At 37.9% G+C, this 16,393-nt stretch overlaps 2 protein-coding genes across 11 annotated transcripts in view; both read right to left on the reverse strand.

The window, feature by feature from the left end:
- GK5 (glycerol kinase 5) overlaps window positions 1–5,547 on the reverse strand; it is a 29,029-nt gene extending 23,482 nt beyond the window's left edge. Inside the window, exons 1-3 of one of the 5 annotated variants that reach the window (XM_058843703.1) lie at window positions 5,418–5,547; window positions 3,176–3,320; window positions 2,051–2,075 (exon numbers count right to left, since the gene is read on the reverse strand). In XM_058843703.1, coding sequence (XP_058699686.1) covers window positions 2,051–2,075; window positions 3,176–3,204 — 54 coding nt within the window. In that variant the 5' untranslated portion in view covers window positions 3,205–3,320; window positions 5,418–5,547. Of the gene's footprint in view, window positions 1–979; window positions 1,234–2,050; window positions 3,848–5,417 lie in introns of those variants that run through there. The other 4 variants (XM_058843701.1, XM_058843700.1, XM_058843702.1 and 1 more) reach the window with 4 other exon arrangements.
- Window positions 5,476–16,393, reverse strand: part of XRN1 (5'-3' exoribonuclease 1) — a 34,821-nt gene continuing 23,903 nt past the window's right edge. For 3 of the 6 annotated variants that reach the window (XM_058843696.1, XM_058843694.1, XM_058843699.1), the window contains 13 exons: window positions 15,752–15,977; window positions 14,978–15,079; window positions 14,253–14,348; window positions 13,914–14,028; window positions 13,328–13,392; window positions 12,828–12,938; window positions 12,349–12,474; window positions 11,876–12,032; window positions 11,381–11,556; window positions 11,042–11,155; window positions 10,849–10,963; window positions 9,690–9,841; window positions 6,467–9,490 (listed from right to left, as the gene is read on the reverse strand). In XM_058843696.1, coding sequence (XP_058699679.1) covers window positions 9,200–9,490; window positions 9,690–9,841; window positions 10,849–10,963; window positions 11,042–11,155; window positions 11,381–11,556; window positions 11,876–12,032; window positions 12,349–12,474; window positions 12,828–12,938; window positions 13,328–13,392; window positions 13,914–14,028; window positions 14,253–14,348; window positions 14,978–15,079; window positions 15,752–15,977 — 1,846 coding nt within the window. In that variant the 3' untranslated portion in view covers window positions 6,467–9,199. Of the gene's footprint in view, window positions 5,586–6,466; window positions 9,491–9,689; window positions 9,842–10,848; window positions 10,964–11,041; window positions 11,156–11,380; window positions 11,557–11,875; window positions 12,033–12,348; window positions 12,475–12,827; window positions 12,939–13,327; window positions 13,393–13,913; window positions 14,029–14,252; window positions 14,349–14,977; window positions 15,080–15,751; window positions 15,978–16,393 lie in introns of those variants that run through there. The other 3 variants (XM_058843698.1, XM_058843697.1, XM_058843695.1) reach the window with 3 other exon arrangements.

Consider the following 16,393-nt stretch of genomic DNA (forward strand, 5'->3'; position numbering starts at 1 on the left):
GGTTTGGGTTGCTTTGTTCTTCAGTTTGCGAATCTCCTGTAAGAGTAGATACAACAGTATGACTTCTAAAACATGGTTCAACATGCGTGTGTGATCTCTAGAAGACCTCCTTTGTTCAGGAGGTCAAGTCCAAACCTCTTTGAATAAAGGAACCTGTAAAACCCCTTTCAGAGCTGCAAAGAGGAAAGCAGGTGTCTCAGAAAGCCGTTTCTGCTGCACTGCTTAATTTAGATGTCGATGCCTCTGAGCTCCTCAGTGCCAGCACAGCAGGCCAGGGATCACCTGCCAGACGAGCTTCCAGCAACAGGGAGGGTCAGCTCCACAGAGAGCAGCCCCTTCCACCTCCCAAATCCACCAGATTTCTTACACTTCCTCTCGCTGCAAGCTTTTAATTGCAATAGGTAACAGTAAAAAGTTAATTCTGGAGATTGACTTGATCACGAGCCGTACGAACCAAAAGTAGCCTGAAATTCATGTCCTAAGGTTGACACCTTCACATGGCCCTGTTACACGATGGGACGCGTGTAAACACAGGTCCTACGCAAATCTCAGCTATGCCCTACTAACAAGAGTGGTTTTGTTCAGAGATTAGTCGATAAGCGACCGAAGGGAAGGTAACCGGGAAAGGTGGGAGGGGGTGAGCGCCGAAGTAACGGGATGAGTGCTACGGCGCTCCCGCGGAGTTCCGGGGCTGTGGGTTTCCTTTCACCCTCGGGAGGGGGAGCCGCTCCTGCCCGCCCTGGGTCAGGGGATGCCGGGACCAGCCGAGCTGGGTGAGCGCCTGCGAACGCCTGCCACGCCGAGTCCCGAGCCGGGCAACCCCCGCAGCCTCTGTGGGGCCCGCAGGTCGGAACCGCTCGGGGCAGAGCGAACACGATCAGCCCCGTCCGGTTCCAGACACAGGTGCTGCCCCCGGCTGCTCTCGCCGCTCGGCCCGGCTCCGGACCGGGGGCGCGCCACACAACGCGCCCGCACTCACCTTCCTGTAGCTGGAGCCCCTGATGGCGGCCGCCCGGTCGTAGACGTGGCACTTGACCGCCGTGCTGCCCACGTCCACCCCCAGCACGTACCGCGCCGGGGCGGCCCCGCTGTCGGGCTGCTCGCACGGCATCGCCCGGCGCGGAGCGCGGAGTGAGGGCGGCCGGGCGGCCGCGCCCGCCACAGCCCGGGGGGGCGGGCGCTCGCGCGGCCTATGGGCGCGGGCAGGCAGCGGGGCCGCCGCGCGGGCAGGTGGCGCACGCCGGGGCGGCCGCGGCCCGGGAGCGGCGCGGGAGGTGCTCCTCACCGGGGAGGCGGGGCCCGGAGCCGGGAGACCACGGACACAGATAGAACGCGAGAGGAAAGCCTCGCCTTTCGTTTGTGCAGTCTCTACATAAATCTCCCACACACACTTAGAAAAAAAAGCTTTTGGTTAAACACCAAATGTTAAGGGCTTTTCTAAAAGGCTGAATTCACCGAGCGCCACTGGGAGAGATGCCCACGGTGCGATGCTGACCCCCCGTGATCAGTGACCCTCTCCCCAACTCCTCCTTACAGTAAACGAGGTATGTTTGCTCCTGGAAATTGTCACTGAAGGCACTGAATATCAATGAACAAATTACACGCAGTTACACAAAGTCATGAGCTGCAGCAATTCTCTGGTGCCATCAGTTTGCTTTACAGAGGAAACGGCATCTAGAATTACTGTTGAAAGTTAGTGACAGAAATGTTCCCGTGTTGCCCTTAGATGGGGTGGTAATTTTTAAACAGAAACAGAAAAATTCTCAGTAAACCAATAAAATTCAGAATGCTCAACCCCGAACTAGTAGAAGTTAGTTTTAACCCAAATGTAATCAGAAGCGTTAGTCATTTAATTAGAGCAGAAAAAGCAAAAGCATAAAAACCACACTGAAAATATTTCCCCCTTGCACTTCTGGTTTGGCCCCTCTTAGAAAAACACTGCACTATGAACAAGAAAACAGCATTATGTGAGATAAGTCTGGCATTACTGGATCTTTAAATCAGGAATACTACTGACTAGTGAAAGCCACATTAAGAAGAGGCTTCTCACCTCACATGGGCAGTCGCAGAGGTCACTGGGACAAAGGTACGGATCACAGGGACATGAAAGAGAAAGCCAAGAAATTATTGCTTTACCTCTCCTCCCTAAGGAACAAAACATTAAAAACTCACAATCTCTTTGACTTTTTGTTCTCTTTGACTATCTCTTGACATACAGCTAATAGGGATATGTCAGAGTCCCAAGTACTTCAGTATCTGATGAAGAGTACTTTCCTTCAAACCAAGTTATCAAAATTAACAGCATAATAATATAATTACTTAAAACTTCTAATGAAAGCTCCCTCAATAAGACTCAACATGTGCAACTGGAATGAAAAGCTAAAACCTCTTCAAACATTCAAAAATTAAGAAGAAAGAAAAGAATTAAGAAAAAAGGCATCTAGATATGCTTTGTGCTTTTACAGTATCAATACAAGCAGGGCCTGCCTCACTGCAACATTAAGCAAAACTTCAAAAAGAAAACGGATGCAGGTTATTTTTTTCTTTCATAAGCTCCTAATTTAACAAATACATACCCTTTTGATTGTATGGAAGTGACCATGTAAACTTGATTTCTTCTTGCAGATCTTAAATTCTGTTTAATATGTTAACAAAGAACTTAGATGTGGCAAAAAAGATAACCTGAACTAACTTGCCAAGTGTCAATGCATACATTATCTTAATCATAGAGAGCAGGTATTAAAATTGCCTAATTTGTGAGAGGCTTATGAAATACAAATCTTTTATTATTGTTCTGTTTGTAATGTCATAAAAGTAATGCAATACAAGAAGCAATGTGCTTTGATATGTGCAGAGCATGTCCATACATGACTTACCTGTCATTATATTGTTCTATCATAAATAACATCATTCCCACACAGGCACTCTGTCTATCCAAAACCTCTGTCACCCTCAGAGAAAAATCTTTTTGTCAATATGCACAAAAGCCCCAAGTTCATCGTAGCACAAGCAAGAAACATTCGATTTGAAGAGAAAATACATGGACACTTTCCTGGTAACAAGCCTGCATAACCCATACCAGTACCGTGTGTCCTCCTGTATGGGTGAGAGCATGTGGGTGCCATGTCACTGCTCAGAGATGGAGCTGGCACACCTGGGGTCGCATACCAAGTACCTCAGCAGCCACGTCCTGTACTTCTGCATCTTCTCTGCTGAAATCCTCAGTTTCTTTGCTCTCCGGAAAGTATGGCTGGTCTTATTTTTTACTGGGTTATCAAACCAAATGTAGGAGTGGAGGCACTCCAGGGACCTGTACAATGCTGTACCAAAGGAAAGAGTTATTAAGTAAAACCAATCAAATGGCAGAACATCAGGGTTAAGAAGATCCTACACCACTAGCAGGGACAGCAAAACTCCTTTCATCTGTAATTTATATTGAGTATTTCTAAGCAACGTCATCACACTCAGCATGCTTCAGTCAGCAAGAAATACACTTTATAGGATGATGCTAAACAAGAGACCGTGAAAGATGGAACTGCTACCAACTCAGCAGGCCTAATTCCCAGAAAGAAAACATGATCATGTCTTGGTATTTTCTAGGACCAGATTATTAAACAAAATTTCCATATTAACTGTATTTTGAATAGTTAACTTACGCTTTTTTTAAAAATCAAGTATTCTCAGGTGCATTTCTGTTGTGTGACATACACTGGAGCATCTTTATTCACCTAAGGCTTCCAGTATGAATCAAACTTGCCACTGACACTGCTAACAGGATTGTAGACACTGAAATCTTGTAGAGTAAGACCCAAAATTTGTAATGCATGGGTTTTATCTTCTCTTCCTCAGCTCTTTTTTTGGTCATCCTCCTCCTGCCTCCTCAAACTCTAAGTTACCATTTTACCCACTTACTTTTTAACAAGTTTTAACATTAGGAAAGCACAGACCTGGGGCCTTTCAACAATTTGCACATAAACAAGAAAGAGCCCACTAATTCCTGTTGCTCCACTGGCTGTTACAGCCACATCCATCATTCATTAAGACTCACTTGAAAACTTAACAGATGCACCAAAATGGAACTGACGATCTTTACGCAAATGTTGCTACAATAATATACCGTATGACCCTTTCTCATCAGTTCCTCCTGTACTCCTGCCAAAAGTTACCACTCTCCTCGAAGTCAACAGACAGAACCACATGCAATGACATCACTTGATGAATCATGTTAAATGTGTGGGTAATTTGAGCTTTAGGCAGCCATGGGATGTTTCCTAAGGAGTTCCATTCTTGCTAAATCATCCCACCCTCACACTACAAACTGTACCAATCCAGCTGTTCTTGATGCCTATGATGAGCTATTATGAAAAATAACACAGGGGAGAGTGCCAATCAGATTAATTCCTTGATAAGGTTTCTAATGTGGCAACACAGTTTGGCATGACCTAGAAGGAGCAAGTAATTAGAGACTGGTTAATCCAGGATTATTACTGGAGAATTGCACATCAAATCTGTGCCCACATGCATGAGGTTTTGCACTGTGCCTGAGGCACAAGAAGTTCTTCCTTTCTTCCAGTTCTGCAATACAAGTAAACTTTGACAGGAAATGAGGTGGACTTTAGGACAATCAAGTTGTAAGCCAAGAATTTATCTACCAAAGCAGGTGAAGTGAAAACTGTTGTACTTCACTCTGTTAATGTTTCATTATTTGCCCATTGTTTTCACTTGTCTTAAGGAGTATCAGCATTTGGAGAAGAGCAATGTGTCTTAAGATAAAGTCCATAACTATGAATAATTTTAAGAAAATGAGTGACTGTGTTCCAGCATATATTTATATATATGTATGTGTGTATGTGTGTACATATATACAATGAATGCTCATATGTACCTAGAAAATTCAGGGCTGAATACACTTTAAAAGAACATTTATTTCAAGTCTAGAAATTAACAAAAAAATATTAAAAAGACAGAAAAATGGCCATCAATGAGGCTTAATTAGAACAAGAGAATGGATATACTAGAAGCTAAAGGGAAGAAAAAGCACTTAAGAACTGTTGTTTCAGTAAGACCTAGCCATTAAAAATAACTGCAATTACACAAAATACAAGACTAAGTGTGATTATCAACTTTCATAAAGCACTGCCAATGCACTGATGTTTTACAAACTAAGTTTTACCAGAAAAAATAGTTTTAATGAAAAATGTTTCTTCTGTCTGTTCAAATAATAGGAATCAGGTTTACTATATGCACTTGATGGCATTGTGACCATTCCTTTGATTTGTATTGTATTTCAAAGCAGAAATTAAACAGGAAATTTGTAAATTATAGAAAAATAAGAGTAAACATCCACTCAAAAACTGACAGCAATAAGGAACTGTTCTTGGAACCATGGATTCTTTTAATAAAGATCAGCCACTTACCTCATGATATCAGATTCTTCAAAACACTTATCAGTTACAGTCTCAATATTCAAGGGTCCTCATGCACCTGAATTTGAATTCTTTTGGCCAAGAGTGTGTATTCATACTGCCCTTATGCCCTTGATGTCACTGTGTCCCCTTTCCAGATACAGAAAGAGAAGAACATAACTGTCTCTCAGTAGTAAGGAAGGCTGATTATGGAATACATAAGGAGATCACATTGCAAATAGAATTAAAAAACATCCTTACTGTAAGTAACAATTACTTCTTTGAGAACAAAAGTCCTGTAATTTTTGAATGGGAGCATCCATGCAAAAACTGATACATTTTCAAGTTATCCCTTCATTTAATTTGCTTGAGTTTTCATTAGTGCTATATATTGAGATGGCAGAACTCACCATGCAGGGTAACAGCAGTTAAGAGTTCATTAACTAATAATTTGAAGACAGTTTATGAAACGCAAGATTTTATCTTGGTGACTTTAAGTTGAGCAATATGACCTGAGTGTTTACACCAACCAGACTTGTTCTATACAGAAACACCAAGTTGCATACACAGTTACACAAAGTTGCAGCAGCTGACTATGCTAAGAGCGTACACCATTCTTTATGCTGGTTGCTTTAAAAAAGCTAATTCACACTAAAATGTGTAAGAAAGACATTAGCACTCTGCTTCTCAGCCACCAGCTGGTTCTCCACCTTGTTAACAATCACTAGGACTGAGCTTACTGGAAAATAATCTTACTGACTTTTATACGGGGTTTTGTTTTTTTTAATCTAATTGGTGAAAAGGCCAAAGAATTTTTGGAAGATCAGTATTATGTTAAATGCTTTTAACTGCAAGGTAATCAACAGCCTTTTGAAAAACCAACTTTGTATTTTGGTCGCAGTTACAGTTGAAAGTCATCAAGAAACAGTCAGGAGGGCAGGTGCTGCATCTGAGAATCACAGAAACTGAGTTTCAAGAGATTTAATTAATATTGTAAACTTCTGGGTTGGAGCATACACAAGTTCCCATGTAGTATTTGGAAATAAAACAGTGAAAATAGGTAATGTTTCTTGTTTCAATATTTAATCCAAGCAGACACAGACACAGTTTATAAAATTACTCTATTGCATTAGAGTTCTATATAGCATTTAAGTTTTATGAACGTTTTTCCTTCAGTGTAGCATATATTCATATTCCAAAATATCTTTGCACAGTCTTTGTGCAACTACATGCTAAAAATCTGCAAATGCACACTTAACACTAAACAGCACAAAAAATACATTCTGTATCCATTCATATGCAAATTTAAAACATTTCACTTGGCAGATAAACAATGAAAAGTTATTTTAAAAAAATCAGAAACTACAAAAATGCGCACATAAAAGTCTTCCCTTTTGGATTTTTAGTAAAATACTGCTCTGTATAAGATCTAATGAAAAACTCCAGTGCTTAGAAAATACTTTATATCTATGGGAAAAAGAAATGCTTAAATTTATATCTGTATGAGTTAAACATAATGACCTTGTTAAAATATAAAAATGAAATCAAAGGGGACATTGCAAAGATCAATGCAGATGTCACATCTACCAGGACATGTAAAACTGTAATTAACTGGGCACCGGGCAGTCACTTTCATAGAATAGAAAAACTAGAAATGAGGGACTAACACAATATGCAGCAGCTACAGAATAAAGGGTTTAACCACTGAAACATACTACACATAGCAATTCCACTTGAAGAGGGAGCAGAAATCTCAGTCTGAAGTAGAATAATTAATAAAAATTGCTGTGTTCTCTGGTACATATGAGTATAGCATCCTCCATGACTTTGTTTCTCAAAAATCTGCACACATTGGGTGTACGGACACATCCTAATTCTGTGATGCGAGAGTCTAACGTAGCCTCATCTCTGTCACGGCAGTTTTCAAATAGGCATTTTCTCTTCTGATCAGATCATTCAGATAGATACAGTGGACTAATCAGATGGCACATAACCACTTCTAGAATACTGGCATGGCAGCATCATATCAGTCTCATGTTGCTAATGAGAATAAAAAGCCAAAAAATACAACTTTCCCTTCAACAGAATATGGCTTTGAACTTCTTGAGACTAGATGACTATCAAGAGAACGACAAAATCAATGTAATTTAAGACTGTATGTAGACTATTCCATGAGTTTTGTGATATTAAGTAAAATAAAATTTTTTAATTTATTTTTTTACCTCTGTGATCCTTTTTATAGGGCTTGCTGCTATTCTACAAATACTGCTGAGCCAACAACAGTTTTGGAGAAATGAAAATTAAAAAACACTGTAACACAGTAATAACGTCAAACTTCATACTACACCAAGAAATGGAGGCAAAAAAACAAATGAAAGCAAGTCTATGAACTTGCAGACCCAGAATAAAACCTGTTCAGAAGCAAGAAAATGAATCATTCAAGTTTGCTTTATTTATGGTTCCTGGGCCTTAGAGGAAAAATACTTCTTTTTCTAGAACAGATGAAAAATTATATTTAATCAATGCCAGTAAGCAGCACCAACAGAGGTTTCAAATTTTTTCTCAGACTGAAGATTTTATATTCATGTCTGTAAGAATGGTACATGTGGGTTAAAAACAGTACAAGGACCTTTGGGCCTTCTTTTTTTTCCTATATGAACAAAAAATCCCATAGTTCTGTCTAAAAATTCAAGCCAGCTTTTTGTCTGAATATTCTTATGGAACCAATAGCAACACTTCCTGACAATTTAATTTTGCAACACAGAAATTCTCTCACAAAACTAAAAAAAATAAATATTAAAAGTCACTAGTAACAAAAAATAACCTACTATAGAGAAGGTTTCAGGGCACAGACTATTAGAGGAAGAAATGGACTCTAAGTAAACATAACTTCGACAGCCATCCAGCAGAATGGGGCGTCTTTAAACTCTGGCCATTTTTACAGCTTAGAAAAAAATCAGGATATCACAAGCATTTAGGAGGCCACTCACATCTGCAGTGAGATAACTTCGTTATTTCATCATCAGAAAACAATTAAATTGATAGATTAAAAAAAGTTAATTGTACTTTACCAAAGGGGTCTCTACTTTGCAAATATAATTTTTTTTATTCAATATATCCTATAAATTAATCTCCTGGAACAGACTGTGCAAGAGCAACCACTTTTTGCCACTCCAGTTCCAGAGACACAATAACACCTATGTTCTGAAAGCTGTAAAGCTGTTCCCCTCTAGTACAAAACCCAGCAGTTCGTACTTAAAATGGATTTGGCAATTTTTTTGCAGTCAGCTTTTAGTTACACTGATTCAACTCAGAGGGATCTGGAATGCCGATATAAAAGCTGCATTTAAATAATTTTTACTTTCTGTCTTATTACACTGTTTAAAAATCAAGATAGAATAGAAAATGTCATGCTAAACACTGTTAGATGCCCAACTTATTACTGTTCCACATCCCTCCCATAAAGCACATCCAACCTGAGTTAAGGTTGCCAATGTTATTGCTGCTTACCCGATATTGTCTGTAAGCCACTGTTTAGAAACCTAGGCACAAGGGATGGCAACCCTAACCCAGTATTTCCTGGGTTTTGCTAATTTAAGTGAAAATTAAATAAAGTTTTAACATAATTTTATGGTTTTAATGACAACCTGAAAATCATAGCAAATAAAACGTAATTTCCTTCTATATTATACTTAAAGTGGCTGGTCTTTTTAATAGAGATTTCTGATTTTTTTAAATGATAAAACATAACAGTGGGGAAAGAGTTTAAGATAAAATACACCTAGCTATCAGATCTATTCTGAAGATTTTGGTGCGCCAAAATTGACAGCCAGTTTTCTTGGCTTTCGCTTGCTGGAAGTGTTTGGTGTTGATTTGTTATGAGGAACACTTGGAGTAGCCACATTGTCTTGAAATGAAACAGTGGATTGAGCAGCTTGAGGAGATTTTAAAGGAGCTGAAGAACTATCTTGCTGAATGTGGTCAGAAGACATTGGCTGTTCATTCTTTAGTGGTGCAGCTTGAGGGGAACTCTGAAACTCCTTGAGTTCAAAGTTTTTCTTGCTAGCAGCCCTTTTTTTAGTTACCTTTAAATTAAATAAATATTATTTAACAGAATGCATTCTCAAAATGTGCAAATATTCCACTTTCAGAAAACATGCATACATATCTTAACAATAATTTTCTAATACTAAATAGTACTTCACAATAGGGGTGTTGTTGTATTCATCATGTAGTCACATTTTTTTCAAAAATACAATATTAAGACAAACCTGCTGCTCTTACCTGCAGAGGTATAAACTGGTTGTGAGAACCAACTGGTATAGTTCCTGAAAGAGACACATTTCCTGGATAGGAGCCAGGATAATAATGCTTAGGCACTGGAGTTCCCCAGGACACCGGACCAAACATGTGAGATGACGGAGGCATCATATTAGCTATGGAAATAAGAAACTTTTAGCTCTCTATCCTCAAAAACAAAAAAAAAGATACAAACTCCCCAAGAGCCCAGGACAACCCCAACTACATCTACCTGCATGTTGTTTATCTTTCCAGCAAAGCCTCATATGCCTCATATTTACTTCAAAATGCCTAAGTAGTTATTTATTTATTTATATATTTATTATTAAAAGCCCCCAACCAAACAGAACTACACCTAGATGACAACACAATTGAGAGCACTAAAGTCATGGTATCTGCATTCCAGAGTGCATATAATGTGGGATCTACACATTCTCAGCTGAGCCAACTGTATCAGCAGAAAGCTGCGATTTAAGTTCCACCATTTTGGAACACAGCAACAACAGAGAAACCTCATGGAAAAGAGATGTAACAGCTGCTGTATGAGTTTCTAGGATGATACAATGGTGCTGACTCATTAATTACAAGCTGTGAATGGAATTTCAGTAGACTACAAAACAACCAAGAGCCAGAAAGAGCACCAGGACTTTCAGCAATTTTTGGGGGGGTTACTTACCATGCTCATGTTTGGCAGTGTACAAGAGGATTAGCACTTCAGTGAAAGTTGGTTATAGACAAATAAAAACAGTATTGCATGAAGAAACATTAAGTATATGGGATGGGGGGAAAATTAATGTAAAAAATCAAGGAAGCTATTTCTTACAAATTCTGAACTGGGACTATCTGCTTTCAAATAATTATTGTTTTGAAGGAAAAGAAAAATTGAAAAAACACCTAAGACAATGAATAAATATATTCTTGAGGAAAAGAAATAATTAATAGAGATGACTTTTTACACTGAATAAATCTGCACCTTAATGCGAAGAGGGTCATGAACTGTTTTCAAAACTGTGCAGGCATACAAGTACACGTATGAAGACCAAAAAATGGGACTTTCTGGAAAGCATTCATTTTCAGATAAAGAACCACCACATTTAGAGGATGTTGTGATATTATTTGAAGTGTGTACTAGTCAAACACCTACCAGGGGGCTGTGCAAATACTGGAGGAATTGACCCAGGTACAGGAACTCCTAGTGGTTGGTAATTTGGAAACACTGGTGGAGGTGGAGGCGAAGCAAAGTTTACTCCTATAGAACCCTATGAAGAAGGAAACAGGTTTACCAACAGATGCAGTATACAGAGACAAAGATTTGCAGAGATTTTTTACATCCTCACCAAGCGCTGTAAAGCAAAAAGCGCGGCTTTCTCCTTTGCTTCAGCTTCGGAATGACACTGCGGTCCGTGAACCAATAACCCATTTGACAGCTTTATGTGGCAAACTGTCATGGTCTAGAAAAACGAGAGATGAGATTTTTGAGGGAATTTGTATTGCTAACAAACTGTGAGACAGGAATTTGTTTGTTTGACAGAAATTTGTTTGTTTATTTTAAAAAAAGGCAACAAAGGGAGCTAAGGTTTATTTTCAGATAGATTTCAGTGGTTAGTCTAACTATTTAATATAAAACAGCTGATAGAAAGTTGAGAACTTGTACTTTTGCAGAAATAACATTTTACCTGTGGTGTTTTTAGGAAAGAGAAATCTGGTTGCGCCATTCCAAGAAGAGAACAAATACGAGAAAGCTCAGAAACAGTAGACAGTGCAGGCTGCGGACAAGTGAAAGGGTGACCTCCAGTTTCTATCGCTGGTGTGTTCTGGGGGCCTCCAGGGCTATGCTTGTTCATATAAGCAGCTGACAAAAGGGGAAGAAAAAAAAAAAAGCTGTATCACAATTATTTCCTTCACTAAAAGGATGGCAATCTGTTTAAAAACAAACAAACAAACAAACAAACAAAAAACTTATTTGATTTTTTCCTGGTATTTTTCTTGTTGTTTAACAAAATCCAAGAGACTATATCTCAAGGGAGTTTTAGATCCAAATACAGAAGTAGAACTAAAAAAAGATGGAAATTTTATTACTATATTTTGATGAACAGTACCCTGCTGAAACTGTATTCTAAAATGTCACTACAAGGTGAAGCTCTGAATCATGAGCTGATGATTAAACATACCCATTTTTTTTGTTGGTCTGAATTGCAAAGCAGCTCCATGGCAATCCTGTCTACTAGAGGGAGCAGGAACATCATTAACTTGTGATTTCACTTCATTCTTTGTTTGCAGATCTGAGCCATCTATCTTCAAAATCTCTTTGAGCATCTGTGTTCCTTTCTTTAAAAATAAAATAAACCACTCAGGAACATGCTGGCATTCAGAGAACATGACCTTCCTAACACTGATTATCATAATTGGTAACAGAATCTGACTTTTTATTTTCCAATTAGTTATATTTTATCAAAGCAGAGGTAACAGCATCTTAGCATAAACAAAGGTGTTTGCTAATTTTCTTTGAGAATAGCTAATTAAAATATAATTAATACATTTTAAAAAGCAGTATAAAGTTTCATGGAGATTCTTTAAATAGAAGCATTGATGCTAAGATAGCAGATGCCAAACTGCAATGCAATGATTTCTGCAGTATACAGACCATAGCAAATGACTGTGGTGACAGATGTTCCTCGTTTGTAGCTCTCGCTTCCTTGGAATAAGTCTGCACTTCATTTTCTTTGGAAATTTTCAAAGAAGCTAGAAGGCTTTCCAGTTCATTGTCCTTCTTAAATTAAAAAAGAAAAAAGGTACATCAACTAAGTGTATTTACAAGCAGCTGCAAGAGGAGGGGTATATGAATTTGAGGTTCGTTTTATTCTTATTCAGATTTTTCCTTCCTTAGCTTGGGCAAGTCTCAGTCATGTCTGTTCAGAGTGTGAACAGATATACAGAGACTGCATCAAGTTCTGAATATTAAAATATGCAAATATTGACCAAGAGAATTGATTTAAAGAACAATGTAAGTTACACAGGTTTGCCTTATTTTTCACACATGAATTTGCACACAAATTGGAACAAAATGGACTGGAAGCTGAAGTAACTCATAGACCACAAGACAGTCAACTCCGTAGATCCTACCTTTCCACCTGTGCAGGGACCATCAACTGCAGCCTTCTGAATTAAAGGCATGTTGGGACTTCCATTCCTCTTCAAAAGTTTGACATTGTACTTATTCACACCTGTGAAATTCTGAAATACATTGTAGCAAGTATTACTGAATACTCTATTACTCATTATAATACAATCATTAGAAATGCATCTGCAAAGAGCTTTCACAAGCTCTACACAAGCAATATTCTCAGAGGATTTCAGCTTATTGAACACCTAGCAATTGTGTTTTCCCATTACAGCGTAGCTTTTAGAGTCTAAGAGGAATAGGAAAATTGTTTGGTAGCATCATGCACTTTATGCACTTTCTCTCATATTTAGTCTATAAACTTCTAATGAAAAAAAACTCCAAAATAAATTTCTGACTAAAAGAATCAACTAAGATGCCAGTTAAAGACAAATCTGTAAAATGATAAATCACATCAGAGTAAAATGAAAAGAAAAGATTTACTCAATACAGACAAAATTACCTGTTGGTTTGACATTTTATTATGTGGTTGACTTTCACCTCTTGTAACTTTGGAATCTTCTTTAACTACAAAAGAATGCATTCTTTTAAAATGCTCTTAAAAACTGTAACAGTCAAGACTCAAAACAATTAGTAACTCCATACAAATACACAGAGTTGCATTAATTTGAATGGATTTATCAAATGTTTAATTCTTACTTCATATATCATTTAGTGTATGCTTTTCTTCTAAGATAAAATAAAAAGAAATATATCCAATAATATATTTAATTTTCTATTCTACAAATATCATCACAAGCAGATTTTCAAAGATGTTTGTTTTGTTTGGTTTTTATATTAGATGGGTGATAAGTCAACCAAACACAGAACAACTTGCCTAAAAGATTCAGGATTAAGCATGGAACAATCTAATATGCACACCAGGGATATTATTTGACAGTAACAAGTACAATGTAGTCTATATAAAATTATAATAAATTATTTCCTGTCAATAACTACAAAAAGCCAAAACACTCATCATACATTTCAATGAAGGCCAGATAAAGCAATTAGTTCCCCTAAACAAAGTTTCTAATTATAGTACTTACATTTTTTATAAGGCTCCTGTTTTCTTTGCTGGCATTTAAAGCTGCCGTCATTGAAGCCTGGCTTATAAAACTGATGGCCAGTTCCCAGCTTGATTTCCTGAGGTAGAACTGCACCCTAGGGTTTCAAACATCAAAGCTTAACCAGAAAACTGGGTATCTATTATTTACATAGTAGTGCCTTATGATTACCCCTTTCCAGAGCTATGCATACTCCATGTAACACCACTTTCATCCAGAGCATCTAATTGTAACATTAAGTTTTCTGATACAATGAACTGATGCATGATAAACACCTTCACATTTTGAATGCCGAGATCTGTTTAAAGTTTCTATACAAACCTTCTCATGCATGTTTTGTTGAACGTGATGAGACTTCCCAGAACTCTGCAATGACTGCCATATGCTGCAGAATTCATCATCTTGCTTACTCTGTGCCTGACAAAATAAAAAACAAGACCACCAACAAACTCAGCAGCAATAAATGCAACTTTTGAACAGCTAATATATATACCAAGACATTCTGGAAAATGTAAGGTTCAAGTTTAACAGTCCTCAAATGACAGATATTTTCATACTGACACGAGTACAAAGTCACAGGTAATTAAGTATGAAACAAGCTTCGGTAATGGATTGCAGTTACAATTTTTACCAAGAATCACTACTAGACTGAAATGAGCTTAGTTTAATGATTAAGTATAATGAAACTCAGACAACAGTTCAGAATGGTTTCAAAAGCATGCCTTCGTACTGGGAATATGATTTTATTATTAATGATTTATTTTGTAAGGCTTTGCCAACAAGGCTCAATTACTTCATTACATTACAGGTATGTTACCACAGAACTGAAGCCCAGTTATGGAAAAAGACACTTCTAAAAATCTAGTATCTAAACAAGGATAACACAGGATATTATATTCATCCAAGAACTGAGAGCAGTTCTGAACTAAAACATTCGATGTACTAAAACAAAGCAATTTATTAACCGTGAGAAAAGACACCCACCCTTAAGAGAGGGCCAAAACAGAGACATTTGGGTCCGATACTAAATGAATCCGAACACTCACTTTATTTTTCTGATTGCCACTCAGAAATGATCCTTTCTGGGGTGAGTTTGAGTTGCCCTGATTTTCAGCCCTGAGATTGTAATGCTGTCTTCCATTCAGTTGCTAAATCATTGAGAAAGGAAAAAAAAAAAAATCAGAAGCGTTACATTGTCTTAAAAGAGAAAGTGTTTTCTTTAGAAAGTACCTTTTCTTGTATAGACTTGAAAAACATGAGATAACTGTTTTCAAACACACAGCAACACAAAGTTTCTAATTAAGCTAAGTTTCTTTAAAGAAACTGGTTGTTAAAAAAATAAAGTTCCATTAAACCAGAAAGAAACTCAACTCACTTGTAATGTTTCCTCCTATATTATAGTTTCAAAGTAAATTGTAACTAAGCAAGAAGCAAAACTGATATGGAAATCATGTTTTCCCTTTCTAAGCATGGACAAAGAGCGTATATGGAAGCACTAACTGGATCAAAGCTTTAAGGAAATATTTGCATCTCTGTCTAAACACACTATTTGTTGATGCCAAATATGGTGTCACTGCTCCAAACTAAGTATCTGTCTCTCAGAAAAGCAACTGGAGTTGCTCAGAGCAAAACCACTGTCAATAAGGAAATTTTAAGTCCTTTTCATTATTAGATTAATTCATTTCTCCAGCACAAGACTTATTCTACTTCTAATATATTGACATGAAAACTAAATTTTGTTCGGACCAACAAAGATAACCATGTCATTATTTCAGATTCTAGGGAAAAATATTTTTGTACAAAACAAAGGAAAGTCTTACTTGAGTAGGAACAAAAAGGGAGCGAGGAGAATGGTTGAGGCCTCCCAGGTGCACTTTTTGTGAGCATACAGATGACAGATCAGATGCATATGAGTTGTAGTTATTCACTGCTGGCTGAGGTTTAACTATGGCCATCAGCTTTTGATTTCCCATTTCTGACCGACTGCCATGAGACAGGTTAATTAAGGCACTTGAGGGCAGGCGATAACCTCTGGCAGGTGAGCACCTTGAGAAAAGTGAATTCCATAGTTGTTTCATGCAGTTTAATTGTTGCCAAAAGACAATGACTCGAGTTTGAATAACAGAGGCTGAAAACTATGCAATATTGAAATCTAGTAGCATTGCAGATAACCTGAAACCCATGGCTCCCCTTGCCCTCTGGCTGTCAAACAGTAATTAGCGCTACTCTCCATTTCTATTGTACCTTTCAGTGCCGAGCTTAAAGAAATTTTAAGATGAATGAATTGTTATAGCACAGTTCTGCAGTAAATATTTCTGTAAAAGAACCAGAAAACAATATTCTTTTATTTTTCAGAAATTAAAACTGAAGTTTCATGTTCAGTAGCAAAATTACAAATTGAAGTTAAGCAGCATTTCTGAACACTGAGTGTTCTGTGTTACAGGACAGGAAAGGGCTATGGC

This window comes from Poecile atricapillus, chromosome 8 (assembly GCF_030490865.1).
Source record: "Poecile atricapillus isolate bPoeAtr1 chromosome 8, bPoeAtr1.hap1, whole genome shotgun sequence".
Taxonomy (NCBI): Eukaryota; Metazoa; Chordata; class Aves; order Passeriformes; family Paridae; genus Poecile; species Poecile atricapillus.